Source organism: Acinonyx jubatus, chromosome A3, assembly GCF_027475565.1.
Source record: "Acinonyx jubatus isolate Ajub_Pintada_27869175 chromosome A3, VMU_Ajub_asm_v1.0, whole genome shotgun sequence".
Taxonomy (NCBI): domain Eukaryota; kingdom Metazoa; phylum Chordata; class Mammalia; order Carnivora; family Felidae; genus Acinonyx; species Acinonyx jubatus.
In genome coordinates this window covers 12,362,403-12,383,599 of record NC_069388.1, presented here as the reverse complement: position 1 = coordinate 12,383,599, position 21,197 = coordinate 12,362,403, and the positions used below count along the sequence as shown (strand labels likewise).

Below are 21,197 nucleotides of genomic sequence, written 5' to 3'. Positions count from 1 at the left end.
TGAAAAGAGGCAAGAGTAGAATCAGGGAGACCAGTCTGCTGTTGCAGATATCCAGTTGAGAGAAGGTGGTGACTTGAATGAGATGATGGCAGCAGAAGTGAATAGAAGTGGACAGAAAGTGAATCAGATCAAGCCTCTGCTGTCCATTGCCTGGAACAGGGATTTCACTTGGGATGAGTGCATGAACTTCAGGAGGCCAAAAAGGCCCATGTAACTGTATAAAAAGCTTTATTCTATGTGCTTATGAGAGGTAGATCTTCCATTAAGATCTATAGGTAAATAACACTCAGTGTGGTGCTAGTGGTTCCTCAAAAAGCTAAACATTAGAATTATCGTATTACCCAGCAATTTCACTCTTAGATATATACCCAAAAGGAATGAAAACAGAGACTCAAATATACCCTTGTATGTCACTGTTCATTGAAGCAGTATTCACAATAGCCAAAAGGTGGAAGCAACCCAAGTGCCCATCAGCTGATGAATAAACAAAATGTGGTATATACATGCAACAGAACATCAGCCACGGTGATGTTCTGACACCTGCTACAACACATGGATGAACCCTGAAAACACCGTTCAGTGAAATAACCCAGACATAAAAGCATAAATATTGTGTAGTTCAACTTACATGAAATACCTAGAATAGGCAAATTCATAGAGACAAAAAGTAGGTGAGAGGTTATCAAGGATTGGGGAGAGAGGAGAATGGGTTCATTTGCATTCATGAAAAAATTCTGTAAACATAGCACTGAACTGTACACTTAAAAATGGTAAAAATCAGGGAGACTGGGTGGCTCAGACGGTTAAGTGTGGGACTTGAGCTCAGGTCATGATCTCCCAGTTCAGTTTGTTGAGTTCAAGCCCCACAGTGGGCCGTGTGCTGATAGCTCCGAGCCTGGAGCCTGCTTGGGATTTTGCGTCTCCCTCTCCCTCTCTCTGGGCCAACTGCCCTGCTCGCGCGCGCGCGCTCTCTCTCTCTCTCTCAAAAATTAACATTAAAAGTGTTTTTTTTAATGGTAAAAATCGCATACACACACGGAAAAGATAACTAAACAATTGGTGTTGATATGGAAGAAGCAAATAGCTACCAAGGACAGGTAGTCTGGGAGAAGTACCCGTTCCAGCAGATGTGTAGGGCAAGTTGCCTAGAGGAGGCAATCAGTGAGCAGGCAATCAACGAGCTACATTTACCAGGATTTCCACACGCAAAAAGGAGGAAAAGTTCCTGGTAAGCTCTGGGACCTACTTCCCAGACTCTGGAGCCACTGCCTCGGTTGTAATCTTGGCTCTGTGACCTCGGGACCTCTCTGTGCCTCATTCTCCCCGTGTGTAAAATGTCGATAATAATGGTACCTTCTGCTAGGGTTGCTATGAGGACTAAATTAGTTAATGCACGTAAAAGTACCGTAATCAGTTCTAATCAGTTCTCGGCACACCGTAACTTCTATGTGTTAGCTATCTGGGGTGTCTGGGTGGCTAAGTCGGACTTCAGCTCAGGTTCCAGCCCTGAGTCGGACTCTGTGCTGACAGCTCAGATCCTGGAGCCTGCTTTAGATTCTGTGTCTCCCTCTCTCTCTGCCCCTCCCCCGCTAGCACTGTGTGTTAGCTATTCTTTTTAACTTTTTTTCTTTATGAAGATAAATGTTAATGTGGAAAAAAATCTAAGAGGAAAATAAAAACACATGAATTCTAGTAGGCAGTGGCATTCCCCGCTAAGAGTTCACTGTACATTCTTCCACAACTGTCCGTAAATACACACGCACAGAGTGGGCTAGGCCGGCGCACCACCTCGCACCGCGCACACTTCGACCGGCGAACCAAGCAAGACAAAGGACTTCACCGAAGCCCAGCCCCGCCTAGCCCGTCACCCAACACCCGTCACCCCAAGTTACCTCCCAGATTGCCGCGTGCGCACTCCGCGATGGGGGAAGGGAGCGCCACGGGGCCTGCCCGCAAGCGGAAGTGAGGTCGGCACATGCGCAGTGGCGACGAGGAGGTCTTGGGCAAGTTAAGGGCCGGCCTGCGCGCGAGCTGGTTTACGGAAGTGGTGCTGCGGCAGCATGCTGGCAGAGTTGGGTTTAATCGGGACCATAGGCGAAGATGACGAGGTGCCGGTGGAGCCTGAGTCTGACTCCGCGGACGAGGAGGAGGAGGTATGAGCCTATCTGGGTTCGGGGCGCTGCGGCGCGCATTCATATTTCTGTCACTGCTTCCTTTCTCCATGCTTCTTCAGGCCGCTGCCCTCAACTCCTCGGCGGCCTCCTGCCAGACCGGCAAGTGTCCCTGGAAGGGGGCCCCAAGATCTTCTTCAGTTTGCTCGCCACTAACTTTTCATCACCTCCGCTCCGGTGCCGGCAGCGTGCTGTGTCGTCTTGGTGAACTCAGTGTCCATCACTGACCTCATGTTGAATCCACGCCCTGCGTACTAGAGACCCAGGGGCGAGGCCAGGCCTAATTCCTGATCAGCGATTCGTTCATTAAGCCAGTATTTATTGAACACTTACGTGTGCTACACCTAGTGTTAAGCGTTCGGGACACAGCAGTGAACAAGATGGGCAAGGACACCATTCTCCTGAAGCTAATGTTGGGTGGGACGGTTACAGACTTTAAGCACTATGGCAGTTAAAAGAGGAATCGTGTCATGAAAAAGATGCTCACCCTTGAAAGATCCAACCTGGGTGTTTGCCCCATGGTGGCCTCATCTGCCTACAGACACCTCCACTTGAGTGACCCGGGGCCTCAACAAATTCAGCACCAAAGTTGAACTCTGGTCTCCCTCACCTTGCCAATCTGCTCCATCTCAAGCCAGAAACCTGGGTGTCAACCTTGACAGCTTCCTCCTCACCCCCCTCCAGTCTTGTGCAGGCTAGCTCAAGAATCTCTCTTAAGCTTCTCCCCCTTTCTCCAACCACACTGCTCCCACCGTAGTCCATGCTACTGAGACCTTGTGCTTGGGGACCTAGCATCCTAACATATTTGATCTCCAGCTCTTTTCTTGCCACCTCTCTTGCACCCTCTTCCCCCAGGGTGTTCTCTGCTTAGCAGCTAGAATCTTTTTATTTCTTGAATGTAAAACTATCATAAAATAAATGATGACGCCAAAGTTGATATATGAAGTGCTATACAGCTATCGATAGTTAAACTGAGTATCCAAGAAATGATATGCAATCATTACTACTAACAAAGTTTAGCGTGAGAGTTCTCATGAAATTATTTAAGTCAAGTAAGGAAAAAAGTCAGCATAGCACTTTTTAGTTCTTGGAAGCCATAGTCCAGCCAGTCTTCCTCCCTTTCCAGTTTCCACATGTATGGGTTTTTTGTTATTGATTAAAAAATTTTTTTTTAATTTTAGAGAAAGCATGAGTGGGGGAGGGGGCAGAGGGAGAGAGAGAATCTTAAGAAGGCTCCATGCTCGGCACAGAGCCAGATGTAGGGCTTGATACAATGACCATGGGGTCATGACCTGAGCCAAAGGCAAGAGTCAGACGCTCAACTGACTGAGCCACTCAGGCACCCCTTGTTACTGATTTCTAACTTAATTGAATTGCAGCAAGAGAAAATAATCTGTGTAATATTGATTCTTTGAAACTTTGAAGATTTCGGGGCGCCTGGGTGGCTCAGTCGGTTAAGCGGCCGACTTTGGCTCAGGTCATGATCTCACGGTCCGTGAGTTCAAGCCCCGCGTCGGGCTCTGTGCTGACAGCTCAGAGCCTGGAGCCTGTTTCAGACTCTGTGTCTCCCTCTCACTGGCCCTCCCCTGTTCATGCTCTGTCTCTCTCTGTCTCAAAAATAAATAAAAACGTTAAAAAAAAAAAAAGAAACTTTGAAGATTTGCTTAAAAGCCTCCTATGTGATCAGTTTTTGTACTTATTCCATGTTTGTTCCGAATACACATTCTATAATGGTGGGTGCAGTGTTCTCTACATGTTCACTGGAAAGAAGCTTATTGTACTCTTCAGGTTTTCTACAGACACTTAATTTTTGTCTGCTTAACCTATCAGTTACTGAGAGAGCTGTGTTAAAATCTGCCACAATTGTAGATTCCTGTTCTATACTCTTTCATCTCAGTACCATAGTCACTCTGTTTCTCCCTCTTCCCAGGGGCCCATTGTACTGGGCAGAAAGCAGAAAGCCTTGCAGAAGAACCGTAGTGCCGATTTCAACCCTGACTTTGTTTTCACTGAGAAGGAGGGGGCATACGATGGCAGCTGGGCCATGGCTGATTTCATGAGCCAGCTCAAGAAGAAGGTGAGAACTGACAGAGATAGGCGGTTCCAGGCCTGGTAGAGTTGGACAGTAGGTTTCGGAGTCTAGCCTGGACCTCACTGCCTTTTGCCACTTGCTTACATTCAACAGACACTGGAACTCTTGGAAATAAACACGTGGGGTGGGGAGAAGCAGTCACAAATAACCCATAGTCTTGACTAAAACAAACGTGTAAAATATTGCAAAATAGGTGTATTACAGACTAGTTACAAACCAATGAATTGATCTACAGATGATCAGAATCTGTATCAGAAATATCTTATTTTTAATGTATCAGAAAGATCTTATTTCCTTCATTAGGAAAGGCATTCTCTAAAAACATACTGAAAAGGGGAAAAAAATCACAAATAAATTCTGTCTGATTGGCATGGGGAAGGGTTTTTCTAAGTAGCATTCAGATACAAATGTGACCTCTCGGTAATTATATTGTTGTAAATAGTAAACACCTTCTAAAATATAGATGTTCTTGGTTCCAGGTCAGGATTTTTCACAGTTGACTATTTGTTATGTTTGTTGTTGTTCTTGTTGTGAATAATCTGCAGATTGATTAATCTGTCCAAGGACAGACAAGCCTTTTCTGTAGTAACATTTGAGACCCAACCCTCAGAGAAATCTTGCTTCGTCCCTTTCCCATATGTGTGTTTCTTTTTCGTCTATTTTTATCAGCAGAGGGCAGCTACTACATTAGATGAGAAGATTGAGAAAGTTCGCAAGAAAAGGAAAACAGAGGTGAGAAAGCAGAGCAGGTACTTCTGTGTGTAGTTAAGCCCTGAGCTTTACCCTCAACACAACCCCACCATTTTTCTTTAAGTATGAACTGGAGAATGTCTGGTGCAGACAGGCTTTTCTTTGTCTGTGGTTAATATTCCTTAAGAATCCACATAGAGTTCTGCCCAGGCTGGAGAGCATAAGATTGCTCTTCAGAGGTTCTGGATTTCCTGAAGTTTTGTAGTTGCCTTGCTTTATTAAAATATTTTTTCCAGGATAAAGAAGCCAAGTCTGGGAAGTCAGAGAAGGAGAAGGAAGCAAAGGAGGGCTCTGAACTGGAGGAGCAGGAAGACCTTGAAGGGAAGGATGAGGAAGGCCCAGAAGATGAAGACTCAGAGACTGATTACTCATCAGCTGATGAGAAAATCCTCACCAAAGCAGGTGGATGCTACAGAGGCGATGTCAGAACGGGGGACAGGAAGTTGGAAAGGGTCTGCCTTTCCTCTGTAGGATTTCCTATGTTCTTCTACACAGTTCCATTTAAGATCTCCTTGTTAAACTCCTTCTAGCTTCTCTTTTTTCTTGGGATTTTGTTATGGTTGTCGTACTTTGCAGGCAGACTGTACCCTTTTCCCCATCCCCAGCCCCACACAGTTGCTGGCACCTCTAAGATTCAGACCTATTTGGGGTGATAGGTCCCCCACATCCCACCTCAGATGGGCCCCGCCATGAAAAGGGTGCTCTGTAATTATTTCTTGCAGAAACGAGTGCTAAAATATGATAATACAGCACGGTGGTCTCTGGAACTTGCCCAGTTTGCTGCTTGGTGTCCTCACCTGTGAACCGAGGCTAATGACAGTAGCTCCCTCAGGCTGTTGGGTAGATTCAGTGAGGTGTCCACATAAAGCACTTAGGACCGCATCTAGCAGATTGTACATGCTCAGTAAGCACAAGCCCTGATTGTCAGCTCTGTTTTTCTCCACAGATACACTCAAAGTAAAGGAGCGGAAGAAGAAGAAAGGACAGGTGCGTATGAGCGTGGACAACAGTGTGCAGCTTATTTTTGCATCCTGACTGGATTTTTGAGGCCAGTTAGTTTTCTTAGGCCCATTTTGCTGAATTCTTGGTCCATCTTTTGATTTCCTGGTGTAGGAAGCAGGAGGATTTTTTGAAGATGCATCCCAGTATGATGAAAACCTCTCCTTCCAGGACATGAACCTTTCTCGCCCTCTGCTGAAGGTATTGGCTTCTTTTGGCAACCATGGGATTATTGCAGTCACCCTTAACTAGGCTCCTGGCCCTAAACTGGGCTCTTTGCCTCCCTGAATTCTGTTGTCCACACAACTGCCAAAGAACCCTCTTAAACAAAAAGTTCCCTTTTGGCTTGTAAGGCTCTGCTCCTTCTGGTCTCCTCTGATATGTCTCCTCGCTCTTTGGCCTCCTCACTGGGCCTCAAAAAGGTTAGGTGTCTTCTTCTCAGGGTCTTGGCACTTCCTGCTCCCTCTGCCTGGAAGATTTTTTCAGTAATCTTGTTGGGGTGCTCCTCACCTCTTTCAGGGTTCTACTCAGTGTCTTTTGCTCAGTGAGACATTCCCTGATCCTACTGTAAATTGTTCTCCTCCCAAACCCCCTTGTCTGCTGTAGTTTTCTCCATAGCATTTATCTCCATGTGGCATGTGTTTCTTTCTGGTCTTTTTTTCCTACCAGATTGTAAGATTGCCAAGGTGGGGTTTTTATTTCTTTGGTGTAGTGCTGTGTCCTCCATGCTTAGAACAGGCCTCCCACACAGTAGGCACTTGATAAATGCGGAATGAATGGGAGGGATTGAAGCAGTCACCACCTGCTTGTTTCATGTTGGGACTCCTCCTCCCCCTCCTGTGTGACCCTGTCTTTTCTGTTCAGGCCATTACAGCCATGGGCTTCAAGCAGCCCACCCCGATTCAGAAGGCATGCATACCTGTGGGTCTGTTGGGGAAGGATATCTGTGCCTGTGCAGCCACTGGGACAGGTAAGAGGAAGAGGCAGAAGGAGGGTGTTCAACCTGCAGCAAGGGTCTATGTTGGTTTACCCAAGGGCCACCTTTGCTAAATATGCAAATATAGGGGCACCTGGGTGGCTCAGTCGGTTGAACGTCCAACTTCAGCTCAGGTCATGATCTCACGGTTCATGAGTTCGAGCCCCGTGTTGGGCTCACTGCTGTCAGCAAGGAGCCCGCTCTGGATCCTCTGTTCCCCTCTCTCTGCCCCTTCTCTCTCTCTCTCTGCCCCTCCTCTGCTCACATTCTCTCTCTCAAAAATGACTAAATGTTAAAAAAATATATATAAATATAAACGGTAACGTAGTAACACTGTATATTCTGTTTATTAATTTCCTTTAAAAAAAAAACCCTCAACATTATATTTTCTTATTTTTAAAAAATGTGTATTTATTTATTTTGAGAGTGAGAGCAGGGGAGGGATAGAGAGAGACAGGGAGAGAAAGAATCCCAAGCAGGCTCCACTCTGTGAGAGCCCGATGCGTGTCTCGACCCCGGGAACTGCAAGATCATGACCTGAGCCAAGATCAAGAGTCTGGCGCTTAATTGACTGAGCCACTCAGACGCTCCTACATTTTCTTATTTTTTAAAATGCTCTTCATTTTTAAAAAATGGTTGCATAGTATTCTATTACGTAACTATTTTTACTCTGCAATTAACTGCACTAATATACAAGGTTGTGATGAACACTCCTTTCATAAAATCTTCACTCCTGTGACTGGGGCTTATGTATAAATAACATGACCTTCACCAGACTCCCCTGAAATCTGTGACCTGTGAATATCCTATTAGGGTATCTTTGTGACCATGACTTCTTGTCGCTGCTCTAATGGGAGTAAGGATTTTATAAAACATGTTCATCACGGTGTTTCATATCAGTACAGTTAATTATAGAGTAGAAATAGTCATGTGATTGAATATTATGCAAGCATTAAAATAAACGTATTTAAAGAAACAGGAAAACATTTATTTATTTATTTTTTTAAGTAATCTCTACCCCCAACATGAGTCTCTTAACTCACGATCCTGAGATCAAGGGCTGCATGTTCTGCCAACTGAGCCAGCCAGGCACCGTTAACAAGGTGCTTTTTTTAAACGGGGATTACTGAACAGAATATATAGTGTTATTGCATTAAATTTGTCTTTTAATATTTCTGTCCATCCAGAAGAATATTGGTAATATAGATACCATTATGTTGGTGCTTTATCTCTGGTTGGCTGAATTGTGGGTGATTTTTATTATTTTCATATTTGTTTTTGTACTTCTCAGATTGTTTGCATGGATGCTGTGGTTTAAAACCAGAAAAAAAGCTTTATGAAAAAAAAATTTGCTTCATTTCCTCCTGAACAGATACGTAGGTTTTCTGGGCTCAGGTGAATACCTGAATCTGGAAGGGACTGAAGCTCCCCTCACTGCTTTGCTGCTACCTTTTCCCACAGGTAAAACTGCTGCTTTTGCCCTACCTGTCTTGGAGCGTCTGATCTACAAACCCCGCCAGGCTCCTGTCACCCGCGTGCTCGTGCTGGTTCCCACCCGAGAACTGGGCATCCAGGTGCACTCTGTAACCAAGCAGCTGGCTCAGTTCTGCAACATTACCACCTGCCTGGCTGTGGGTGAGTGTCTGGCTGTCCCTGAGAGACTGTGACGTGGTGGCGGGTGGGAAAGCCTTCCTACGATTAAACCCACTGAAAAAGCAGACGAGGTGTTGTCAAAGTAGATAGTGGTGGGAGGGGGGAGGGGGGAGGGCTTAACTGAGACTTACCCAGCCTTAAAAAATGAAACTTCCAAGATTTGGGGCAAAAAAATTTTCTTGGTACTAAACCAATTTAGGATGTAATTTTTGGTTTGTATGAATAAAGAATCAAATATTTGGGGCAGAATATTTCTGATGATGTTATGTGATAACTGTTCTCTAACAGTTCCCTTCCCTGTGCAGGGGGAAGTGAGAGGTAATGTAGAAAGCATTAGTTTTCACAGCAGCTGCTTCTGTCAGTCCTTGTGTGTTTGAATCCACCTATTCTGAAGTGTCTTCCTGTCATCATCTTTTTTTACACTTAGCACAACTGTAATGTAATGATCTGCCTCTCCCAGTGTCTTTTAAATCCACACGAGCAGGGCCTTTGCCAGTCTTGTCCTCTGCTCTTTCCCCTGCATCTGGGATGAGACATGGCAGGTGGCAGGGCCCAGTCAATACAGATGAACCACTGACCGAATTGACCACCTGTGGGGGGGGGGGGCTCTTCTCTGCAGGGGGCCTGGATGTGAAGTCTCAGGAAGCAGCTCTTAGGGCAGCGCCTGACATCCTCATCGCCACCCCAGGCCGGCTCATCGATCACCTCCACAACTGCCCTTCCTTCCACCTGAGCAGTATCGAGGTGCTCATCCTGGATGAGGCTGACAGGTATACCTGGAATGGTGAGGCCCCAGGTGCTCTGAGGTCCTGTGGCCACCACATTATTCTGCATGGATCTTGCCATAGCCATGTGTGTGATGCCAGTTTAGCTGCTCACATTTGGACCTCTTCCTCATTAGCCTGGATTATTTTGCTTTTTTTCTCTCTCTATAATGTGACGGTGAAGAGGGAGGATAGATCAGATTCTGGCTTTGCCACTTCCTGAGATTTGGAAATATAAGTGAGGGATAAGAATAAATACCCACCAAGGGGCGCCTGGGTGCCTCAGTCAGTTGAGCGTCCGACTTCAGCTCAGGTCAAGGTCTCGCGGTTCATGGGTTTGAGAACCTCGTGGGGCTCTGTGCTGTCAGCTCAGAGCCTGGAGTTTGCTTTGGATTCTGTGTTTCCTCTCTGCCCCTCCCCTGCTCATGCTGTTTCTCTCTCTTTCTCTCTCAAGAATAAATAAAAACATTAAAAAAAATTTTAAGAATAATACCCTCCTCATGGTGTTGAGGATTCAAGGAGTAATATAGGTGAAGTGGCAGGTGCATGGTGAGGATTCAACAGTCTGTTACTGAGATAGGGGACCCCCTCCCTCCCTCCTTTCTCTCTCTCTCTCTCTCTCTTTCTCTCTCTCCCCCTCTCTCCCTCCCTCCCTTTCTCTCATATGGCTCCCATCTGCTTACCTCTTTCCTTCATGACCAAACAGAATGAACCTCAACGAACCGGACTAATGATTGAGGTGGAGGCAGGGGAATGAGGCGCCTCTTCAGGTTTCCTCTCCAGTTGAAGCATCTCCAAACTAAACAGGTCCTGAACTGAACTTCTGACCCCATATGCCCCTTCCTCTCTCTTCCCATCCCAGTGCTTGGCAGCCCTGTCTTCCAGTTGTTCTGGGAAGAATTCTTCGCATCATCTGTGTCCTCATCGTCCACCCACAAAGCAGCCATTGGGAAGTCCTGTCAGCCCATGAAGGGGCTTCTGCACTTGCTGTCCTCTCAGCTTGGACTGAACCTTTAGTTCCTCAGGTTTCTGTTCCAGCTGTTACTTACTGGAAGAGCCTTTGCTGGCCCCTCTAACACTTCTGTCTTCCATTCTCTGAGGCGTTACACCTTTCCTACCTCCTACACTGTCACCCGAATGGTTCCGTGGTGGTTGTGTCCCTCCTCTCCCCTGGAACATATTTGTGAAGAGCTTATTGCTCTACGTCCAGGATTGTGTCTGGTATCTAGCAGATGCTTGGTAAGTGTTTATTGAATAATGGATTAAATCCCCCTGAGCAAATGAACCATTCTTGAGTCCTGAGGGAGGTAAAGGAGATCTTTCTAAGCAAAGGGAACATGATCTGATTTAGGTTTTGAAGGGGAAGGGAATTGTATTAAAAAGTGTTAATGTCTAGAGGCGCCTGGGTGGCTCAGTCAGTTAAAACGTCTGAATCTTGATTTTGGCTCAGGTCATGATCTTGCAGTTTATGAGTTTGAGCCCTGCGGTAGGCTCTGTGCTGACAGTGCAGTGCCTGCTTGGGATTCTCTCTCTCTCTCTCTCTCTCTCTCTCTCTCTCTCTCTCTCTCTTCCCCCTCCCTCCCTCCCCCCTTCCCCCGCCCTCCCCTGCTCTCGTGCACGCACACACTCTGTGTCTCTCTCTCAAAATAAATAAATGTTAAAAAAGTTTTTTTAAATGTTAATGTCCCAGAAGACCAAGAAAGGCTGTGGAAGGGTCTTATTAAGGCAACCAAGGACCATGACAGCTAAATGTGGTACCTGATCCTTGACTGGAGCCTGAGCTGGAGGGAGAAACACTGTAGAGGATTTGGTCAGTTGAACAAATTGGAGTTAATGTAATCCTATACTGATTAATATTATCTACAAGAAGAAAAAGGTTCCTTTACAGTGAAGAGAACTGGCAGGTCCCACCTTAATCATGTGATCAAACTCACGTCAGTGACTGTCTGTCTCCAGATGGAGAGGGAGGTGCACAGCCACATCCCTGCACGTTCTCGCAGTGATGAGTTATTGAATCAGGTCACTGGGAAATAATCAGACAAAGACAGAATGTGAAAAAGCTTGAGGAGACTTTTCTGGATGAAGGGAGACCAAAGAAACATGACAGCCAATGCAGTGTAGGAACTTTGGTTCCTGAACTGAAAACATAAAAAGACAGCTATAAAATGACATTTTGGAGATAGTTAGGGATATTTCAATATGGACTGTAGTTTAGACACTACTCAAACACTTCAACGTTTTGGGTGTGATAACGACATTATGATTATGTAGGAGAAGGTCCTTAGGGATTGTGCACTGAGATAGTTAGGGTCAAGGTGTGGTGATGTCTGCAACTTATAAATAGCTCTGCAAAAAAAAAAAAAAAAGATAAAAACAAACGTGGCCAGATGATAGTTCTTAGTGAATCTTGGTGAACGGCTAAACCAACAGTACTAATTCATAAGTCAATAAATGAGCCTGCAACGTAACCAGTTACAACATCACTGCAACAGATGCAAGCCCAGTCCATTTCTCTTGATTCCTTCTCCCTGCGTATCAGGATGCTGGACGAGTACTTTGAGGAACAGATGAAGGAGATCATCCGGATGTGTTCCCACCACCGCCAGACGATGCTTTTCTCAGCCACTATGACAGACGAGGTGGGCCTCAGGAATTCTGCTTGGTGGGGTGAACGGAGGGGTGCAGAGGACCCTGCCTGGGCTGCAGCGGGGGGCCTGGGGCAAACATGGCTTGCCTCCACTGCTTCCTCCTCTCCCCACCTCCCTGCCTCCTGGCAGGCCAGTGAGCATTCCTGTCTTTGTGCTGGGCAGGTAAAAGATCTGGCTTCTGTCTCCTTGAAGAATCCCGTCCGAATATTTGTGAACAGCAACACGGATGTGGCCCCCTTCCTGAGGCAGGAGTTTGTCCGGATCCGGCCGAATCGGGAAGGGGACCGGGAAGCCATCGTGGCAGGTGAAAGCCCAGGGTGCCAGATTCCCTTGGCCTTGTGGGTGGCACACTCTAGCGGTGGGGTGTTTCCTGACACCTCCTCTCTCAGGATCCCCTGACCTGTTGCATGGTACTTGTTTATTTATTTGCTCTGCCACGTGGGCCACAGGTCCTTCCTCCCCTTTTTCTGTCACCTCACCTCTTTCCTGCTGTCCAGTCCTCTTTCGGTCCTGCTGAATACATAGCTATTTCCCCCACCACCACCCCTCTGGCCCTTGGTTCAAGCTACTGCCTCTCTTGCCTGAATTGTTGGCAGTGGCCTTGTACTTGGCTCCTTCTCCCACTCTTGTTCCTTGGTAACCCTTTCTCCACACTGCTGATCATTTAAAGTGATCATTTACTAGTGAACATTTGCTCATGTTACCTCCCTATTTACAACCCTCTGGTGTCTCCCCATCGCACTTAGACCACAATCTACACTCCCTAGCAAGTCCCGTATGGCCCTCTGGGACCTGGCCCCTGCCTGCCTGGAGTCCTTAGCCTTGGTGCCTTTGCTCATGATGCCCAGCCATGCTCTCCTGCTTTCGTTGAAACCAAGTTTGTCTTGCCTCGGGGCCTTTACATTTGCTCTTTCCTCTGCCTGAAATCTTCCCCCAAATCTTGTACTTTGTCATTCAGCCTAGTATCACCTCTTTAGAGAGGCCAGCCCTAAAGCTGCCTCCCTGTCTTGCTTTCACTCTCCCACAGCATTTATCACACTTGGGAATTGGCTTCTCTTCTCTGCCCTGGAACGTGAGCCTGTCTTCTCCAGTGCCAGGCACAGCAGCCACTTCATAGGTGAGGGAGTGGGGAGTATGTATTGGAGGTGGCTTCCAGCTCACTCTTCTCTCCTCTCCAGCTCTGTTGACAAGAACCTTCACTGACCACGTGATGCTGTTCACCCAGACCAAGAAGCAGGCCCACCGCATGCACATTCTCCTGGGGCTCATGGGGCTGCAGGTGGGCGAGCTCCATGGCAACCTGTCACAGACACAGCGGCTGGAGGCCCTCCGGTAAACTTCGGGGCCTGAGGCTCCCCTCCATCCTTCAGAGAGGGCTCTCATTTGAAAGGGGGGAAATCCCACACAGAGGTTACGTTAGAGCAGTAGCATGGAATGCAGATAGCATGACTCCCTACTTCAAAGATTTTAGTCTCACTGCTGTAAGGTTGTCTCAGACACATTCAGAACTCCTTGTAGTCCTGCAGATGACACCCGTGCCCTAGGATAGAGTGTGGGAACTGCTGAGGGGGCCACAGCAGGAAATTCTGATTTGGGAGGACATAGCATGTGTCTTGTTCTTTATAGGTTTTCCAGAGCAGTGGGCATACCTGGGTCTGATAGAACGAGATTTGGAATCAAAGCCAGCCACCATTTCCTCATCATTTACTTTGCTGTGCCCTTGCCCTTTGTTTTTCCATGTGTTTTCTTGTTTAATTCTCATAGAATGGAGTCATGCTGGTAGGCAGGGAGAAACCTTTAGAATTCTCCACCTATCCCCATAGATCATAGGCAGCTGAAAGTTATTTTTATAAAGAAAGGCTGTTTTGAACGCGGAAGACATTTGCATCTGCTACTTCCTATAATCTAGCTCTGTGGTTCCTGACTTTCGTATTTGTAGAGTTGGGGCTTAAGGTGGTATAAACAAAACTACATTTGTTCTGTGTTACAGGATGTTTAAGGTGTTGTGTGAAGTATTAGATGGTCTGACGTTTAGGATCTTGTCCAGATGGTCACTCTGACCATCTATACTCTGCTGCTTGACTCCAGAGGGATTGGTGTTCTCTCTGCTGGCTCAGGCTCCTGCAAGCGTTTTTGGGCTTAAGTATCCAAGTGAACATCTGTTTGTGGCTATTTCCAGGCGCTTTAAGGACGAACAGATTGACATCCTTGTGGCCACAGATGTGGCAGCCCGTGGACTTGACATCGAGGGGGTCAAAACGGTGAGCAGCTCGTATCTTCCTTGAACTTTTGGTGGGAGTCTTTGTGCCTCCTTGTGTCCCCTTTCCCTCCAACTCCCAGGTCTGACTTTGACCTTGCAGGTAATCAACTTCACGATGCCCAACACCATCAAGCATTATGTCCACCGAGTGGGGCGAACGGCGCGGGCTGGCAGGGCTGGGCGCTCAGTGTCTCTGGTGGGAGAAGAGGAGCGGAAGATGCTGAAGGAGATTGTAAAAGCCGCCAAAGCCCCTGTGAAGGCCCGGATACTTCCCCAGGGTGAGCAGGCACCACTGCAGCAGCTCAGGGTGGTTGGGGTGGGCAGGGCAGGGTCCTAGATCGGACTCTGTGGGACAGAGCTGGGGGTAGAGGGTAATAGGTGAGAGCAGGTGCCTTGCGGTCAGGAGTCAGGTTTGAATCCCAGTCCTGCCCCTTCCTTGCTGACTGATCCTGGGCCGGTCTCACCTTGCCTCTCTGGGCTTTGGTCTCTCTCTATGTGAAAGGGAATAATGACAGACTTGTGCCCTGAGTGCCCCACTGTTAGGTTATTTTCCATCTTTTGGGAAGAGAAGGCTTCATTTTGGGGTAAAATCCCTACTAATCACCCTCCTTCCTTTCACAGGGGGGCAGAGGGCAGCACTTCTATGTTTTAGATATCTTTCATGCTTTTCCTTCTCCTCTGTAGGGGTCATATAAAGCACATCCTTTCTAAAAATTGTTTTTTAAAGTTATAAAAATAATATATATTCAGTATTAGAAAACAGTAAGTGGAAGAGCTCACCGTTAGCATTTGGGCCACATCCTTTGAGACCTTTATTCCATTCATGATGTCTTTTTCCTCTCGTTTTCATTTTCACGTCATTCATTCTGTCAGCTAACAGTTCCTGGGACTACCAAGTGCCTCGTGCTGTTTATTCTAGGTATCAGGGATATAGCAGAAAGCAAAACAGCTGAGACTCTGGTGGAAAAAAGACAATAAATCATAGATGTGATCTAGCATGACAGGAGGAGAGATGCTACTTTCGAAAGCTGTTTAGGAAAGGCCTCTGAACAGATGGCATTTGAGCTGAGTCCTGAATCAGGAGAACGAGGCAGCCGTGAGTGCTCTGGAGACTGTGTGCCCAGCAGAGGAAAACAGGGCAAAGCCTCTGAGGCAGCAGACTTGGTGTGCAAATTAAAGTGAAGGAAGAGCCAGAGGGCCCAGGGCACAGTGAGCAAGGTGGAGATAGGTGCTCAGAGAGGTAGGTAGGGGCCACGCTTAGGAGTTTGGATTATTCCAAGAGCAACAGGCTCTTTGGGGGGGGGGGGGGGGGGGGGGGCGGGGGGGGGCGGGGGGGGGGGTGTTGTTAAGCAGAGAAATAACATGTAAAAAATCCCCATTTTCTATCGTCACTAAATACACATTTATATTGTTTTCATCAGTTACACAGTACTTATCCTCAGCTAAAAAATTGTTTGGTTCCCTTCCCTTGAGATGTCATCCTCAAGTTCCGGGACAAGATTGAGAAAATGGAGAAGGACGTGTATGCGGTTCTGCAGCTCGAGGCTGAGGAGAAAGAGTTGCAGCAGTCGGAAGTCCAGGTGTGGCCGCGTAGAGGGCTGTGGCCCGCAGTACAGTGCAGAAAGCCGACCACAGAGCAGAGCCCGCAGCCCCTGCCGGCTCTGCCCTTCCGAAATGCTGTGTCTGCCAAACGTTATCGGAGCCCCAGACGTTTGCAGGCAGCGGCTTCTTGCAGCTGCCATGTTACGTATCCTCAGATGTAGGTTTCACGGCAGCCACCTTTTTGCTGTTTCCACAGATCAACACAGCAAAACGGCTCCTGGAGAAGGGGAAAGAGGTGCTGAACCACGAGCCTGAGAGGAGTTGGTTCCAGACCAAGGAAGAGAGAAAGAAGGAAAAAAGTATGTTGGAGAGGTCTCTCAAAAAGCTAACCACAGAATTATCCTGGAACCCAGCAATGCTATTGCTAGGTCTATTCCCAAAAGAACTGAGAATAGGGACTCAAATGGATACTTCTATGCCAGTATCCATTAAAGCATGATTCACAATAGCCAAGGGTTAGAAGCAACCTGTGTCTGTCAGCAGATGAACAGATACACAAAACGACAGTACGTGGTACAACCTGATACGTGCTGCAAGGGTGAACCTTGAATACATGCCAAGTGAAATGATCCATACGCAGAAGGACAGATATCTGTGATTCTGCTTATATGAGGTACCTAGAGAGGCAAATCCATAAATGCAGAAAGTAGAATAGAGATTACCAGGGGTTGTGGGGAGGGAGTTGTTATTAATGGTTACAGAGCTTTCATTTGGGATGATGAAAGAGTTACAGAAACATCATGGTGATGGTTGTGCAACACTGTGAATGTAATTAGTGCTACTGAATTGTAGATGTAGAATGCATAAAAGGGCAAATTTTGTGTTCTGTCCTTTTTGCCACAATTTAAAAAAAGTAGGTTGGGAAGATATTTATATGTATTCCCTACACTCCCTCCCTTTTTATCACACAAATGAATTCAGATTTTTCTACACCTAGTTTCTTTTCTTTTTCGTTTCTTTCTTTTCTTTCTTTCTTTCATTTTATTTATTTTGACGAGAGAGAGAGAGAGTGGGGGAGGGGCAGAGAGAAAGGGAGAAAAAGAGCCCAAGCAGGCTGTGTGCTGTCAGCACAGAGCATGACACGGGGCTCAAACCCACGAACTATGAAATCATGACCTGAGCCGAAACCAAGAGTCAGAACACTTAACCAACTGACACTTAACCACCCAGGTGCCCCATATGCCTTGCTTTTTCCACTTAATTTTGTAGCTTGTATTTTATACAGGTACGTACCTAGTTAACTTTTTTTTTTTAATGGGTGCACGGTGTTCCATCATGTGGGTAGATTATAATTTATTTAATTAGTTTACTGTTGAGGAACACTGAGGTTGTTTATAATTTCTTGCTGTTGTAAACATGTAGTGAATAACTGTACAAATGCCCTTTCACAATTAAGCAAGTATATTTGATTTGTAGGATAAATCCCTGAAAGTGAAACTGTAGGGTGTGTGTATTTATTATTTTGTTAGGGATTGCAAACTTACCCTGCTAAGAGGTTGTATCCGCAGTTTAAGAAATACCACCTGTATTTGATGGGACAAAAAATTAGAGTGTGTGTACGTTAAGTTTCTGTGTTAAAAATAGTTATATTGTGGAAAGGTCTGGGACTGTAAGTGAACCAAATCATCTTTCATAACAGGAGGTAGATAATGTCTCAAATGGGTTGAGGAATAGTGCAATAAGCATGTGATTTAGTGAGATTACCACTTGGTGGAGGTAACCACCAGGAAAGGACATGATTTGCTGCTTCTCATTTTTTTTTTTTTGCTGCTTCTTTTTGAACTCTTACATACCAATTTAAAATACATGCACGTCTTTAAAAAAAGATACAAAAGGGGCGCCTGGGTGGCTCAGTCGGTTGAGCGTCCGACTTCAGCTCAGGTCATGATCTCACGGTCCATGAGTTCGAGCCCTGCATCGGGCTCTGTGCTGACAGCTCAGAGCCTGGAGCCTGTTTCAGATTCTGTGTCTCCCTCTCTCTCTGACCCTCCCCAGTTCATGTTCTGTCTCTCTCTGTCTCAAAAATAAATAAACGTTAAGAGGAAAAAAAAAAATTAAATTGCTTTAAAAAAAAAAAAAGATACAAAAGAGTACCGGAAATCTCATGTTGTCTCCTCATCCTAGTTGCCAAGGCTCTGCAGGAGTTTGACTTGGCCTTAAGAGGAAAGAAGAAGAGGAAGAAGTTTATGAAGGATGCCAAGAAAAAGGGGGAGATGACAGTGAGTGGCTTTCCCTTCGGAGTTGAGTCCCGGCCCAGTGGCATGTGTCAGGGCTTCCTGGTCTGTTCCATACTCACATCATCCTTCTTTCTAGGCAGAAGAAAGGTCCCAGTTTGAAATCCTTAAGGCACAGATGTTTGCTGAGCGGCTGGCCAAGAGGAATCGCAGAGCCAAGAGGGCCCGAGCAATGCCGGAAGAGGAGCCAGCAAGAGTCCCCGGTAGGCAGATGGGACTGTCTGGTAGGAGGCTTCTCCCTGAAACTTGTACTTGTGGTCAGGGAGAAGATTGGAGGGATGATAAGACCCTGTAGTTTTTGAGTAATGAGTGTGCACCAGTGTGTACAGCTGTCCAGTTTTGGGTTCCCAAGTGGAGAAGTGACCCCATGATTAGTGGGGACAGCTAGGATTTGAACCCAGGCATTTCTGACTCTGGAGCCTATGTCCTTACAAACTGCTACTTGGAGGAGTGGGTCAGGGTAGAAAGAAGTGAAGTCAGTCTTTCAGCCCATTTCACATTTCAGTGGTTTTTACTTTGGGATTCTGCAGTCGTCCTTTGGAGTGGTTCTTCAGATGTGGCACTTCTGAATTCCTCATCTTTTTTGCTGGGACCTGATTGATGTCTTGTTTCCATGTCAGTAAATCACCAGACCAGAGCATTCACTGAATTTGGAACCATTACCCTGAGCTTAAGGATTGGATTTGGGAGCTTAGGCCAAAGAGGACATATGTAACCTGTTCTTTCTCTGCACAGCCAAGAAACAAAAGCAGCTGAAGAAATCTGTATTTGATGAAGAACTTACTAACACAAGCAAGAAGGCCTTGAAACAGTATCGAGCCGGGTAGAGTTTTAAGTCATCATGGGGTTCTTCATATTATGATTAAAGCTATACACCTTCTTCCTCCTTCTGTGCTCCCCAATTCCCATATACCTGTAGCTTTATAATACTTAATTTTAAGGGCTCTTGTCTGACACCTTCCCCCCTCCACAGCCCATCTCTGGATCCCAGAGTGAGAATAGGAGGAAAGAATTAAGGCCCTCCTACCTTGGAGGAGAAACAGCACATTTCTGGTTCAGAAATAGAATAGCAGAGGATCCCTTGTTACTCATAGGAATGTGTTATACACACCCCACCCCAGGATGGGGATAGATTAAGCTTCCCAAGTAGTTTATTTTTGTAAAACTAAAAAAAAAAAATTTTTTTTAAGTTTATTTTGAGGGAGAGAGAGCAAGCGAGCAAGGGAGGGGCAGAAAGAGAGAGAGAGAGAATCCCAAGCAGGCTCTGTGCTGTCAGCACGAAGCCTGATCTGGGGCTCAAACTCGTGAACCATGAGATCATGACCTGAGCCCAAACCAAGAGTTGGACGCTTAACTGACTGAGCCAAGCCAGTGCTCCAGTTTTGTTTTTTTAAATGTTTTAGTTTTTAAAAATGTTTAATTTTTGAGAGAGAGACAGAGTGCTGAGTGTGAGCAGGGGAGGGGCAGAGAGAGGGGGAGACACAGAATCCAAAACAGCTCCAGGCTCTGAGCTGTCAGCACAGAGCCCGACGTGAGGCTCGAACCCACAAACTGTGAGATCATGACCTGAGCTGAAGTCAGAGGCTTAACCAATTGAGCCACCCAGGTGCCCCAATTAGTTTTATATGCATGAGAAGGGAGTCTTTTTTTTGGAGCTGGGCCCTAAATTCCACAGTCCCATATTTAATCAGGGGAAAACACTACGTGTAGAACCTCAGGCCCTGAAAATGATGCATTAGTGATGCCTCATGTGGGAGCAGGCGGTAGGGGTTTTGGGACATCTGTCTTTCCAGCAGCCATTTCAGCATCTTACCTTCTTGAACCCACAGCCCCTCCTTTGAAGAAAGGAAACAGTTGGGCTTGCACCACCAAAGACGAGGAGGAAACTTTAAATCTAAATCCAGGTAATATTTGCAGTTTTGGAGGGCCAGAGGTTATGACTAGGATTGGAGAACAAACCTTTCATGGGAAAGCTCCACCTTGTTTCTGTCTTTGGGAGCTAGTCTTCACTCTGCTGATTTTCTTTGTAGGTACAAGAGGAGGAAGTAGCTGTGGTGGCCTGGAGTTCGTGGGGCAGCCCTTAGATCCCTTCCTTATGGGAAGTCATCCTGGCTTGGTCTCTTTTCTCCATTTGTAAAAAAAACTTTAAAAAATTTAGTGTGTCATTTGTACATTAAAAAAGAAAAAAAGGTTGGGAGTGGTGGTGATATGTAGAGCTGTTTCCTAAGCATCCTTGTGAGTCAGCCAAGGCTCACTTCTTACTGATTAACTTTCACACAAAGATACCAGATGGGGGAGTACCTGGTTGGCTCAGCTGAGGGAGCATGTGACTCTTGATCTCGGGGTTGGGAGTTTGAGCCCTATGTTGGGTATAGAGATTAAATAAAACTTAAAAAAAAAATTACAAGTTAACACACACACACACACACACACCCCAAACAGAGGAAGTATATTTTGGGAGAGAATAAACCGATCTGAATTGTAGATTTTATTCCTGTCTCTTCCCTCAATATAGTCTACCCCATATACTTCCTATGCATCTTATATGCTTATAGAGGAGTGGCTGTGGAGGATGTTCTTGCTAGAAGTTCTCTTGATGTGTCCTAAGACCTAAAAGCTATCATTTAGTGACCATCTGCCACGTACCAGACGTTCTGTGTACAGTGCACCGTCTCCTTAAATTCACTACACCCTGTGAGCGAGGTAGTTAGCCCCATTTTGCAGATAAAGAAGCCAAGAGAGTAACTTTCCAGAGTTACACTGTTGGGAATTCAGGTTTTTGAAACCAGGGTCTACCTGAACCCATACCCTGACAGACTGTGCTGTGGAAGTGCTACTGGAGAGATGGAAGCTCAAAGGGACCGAAGGGATGAGTTAGCTCTTTGTTGCAAAAACCAGCTTTTACCCTGTAGAACAGAGGTTCTCATCCTTTCTCAATCATAGGTTCCTTTGATAATGAGAGTGAAGGGATCCCCCTTAACAAAATTGTATGTTTGTACCCTGTCCTATATAATTTCAAGGAGTATACACCTCCCCACCACCAGCTCA

The 21,197-nt window shown here is 46.2% G+C and overlaps 1 protein-coding gene across 2 annotated transcripts; it reads left to right on the top strand.

Moving 5' to 3' along the window:
• The first annotated feature begins 1,972 nt into the window (after positions 1-1,972).
• Positions 1,973-20,550, top strand: DDX27 (DEAD-box helicase 27). 2 transcript variants are annotated; one of them, XM_015084220.3, is made up of 21 exons: positions 1,973-2,153; positions 4,102-4,248; positions 4,936-4,995; positions 5,250-5,415; positions 5,960-6,000; positions 6,127-6,213; positions 6,877-6,982; positions 8,450-8,623; positions 9,261-9,411; positions 11,945-12,044; positions 12,216-12,357; positions 13,232-13,385; positions 14,233-14,314; positions 14,414-14,591; positions 15,787-15,893; positions 16,112-16,214; positions 18,040-18,134; positions 18,229-18,352; positions 18,885-18,972; positions 19,979-20,053; positions 20,180-20,550. In XM_015084220.3, the coding sequence occupies exons 1-21, from the start codon at positions 2,061-2,063 to the stop codon at positions 20,196-20,198; spliced, it is 2,292 nt and encodes a 763-aa protein (XP_014939706.2). In that variant the 5' UTR covers positions 1,973-2,060; the 3' UTR covers positions 20,199-20,550. The 2 variants fall into 2 exon arrangements, with proteins under 2 accessions (XP_014939706.2, XP_014939705.2); XM_015084219.3 differs by having other exon boundaries at positions 4,933-4,995.
• The last annotated feature ends 647 nt before the right edge of the window (positions 20,551-21,197 follow it).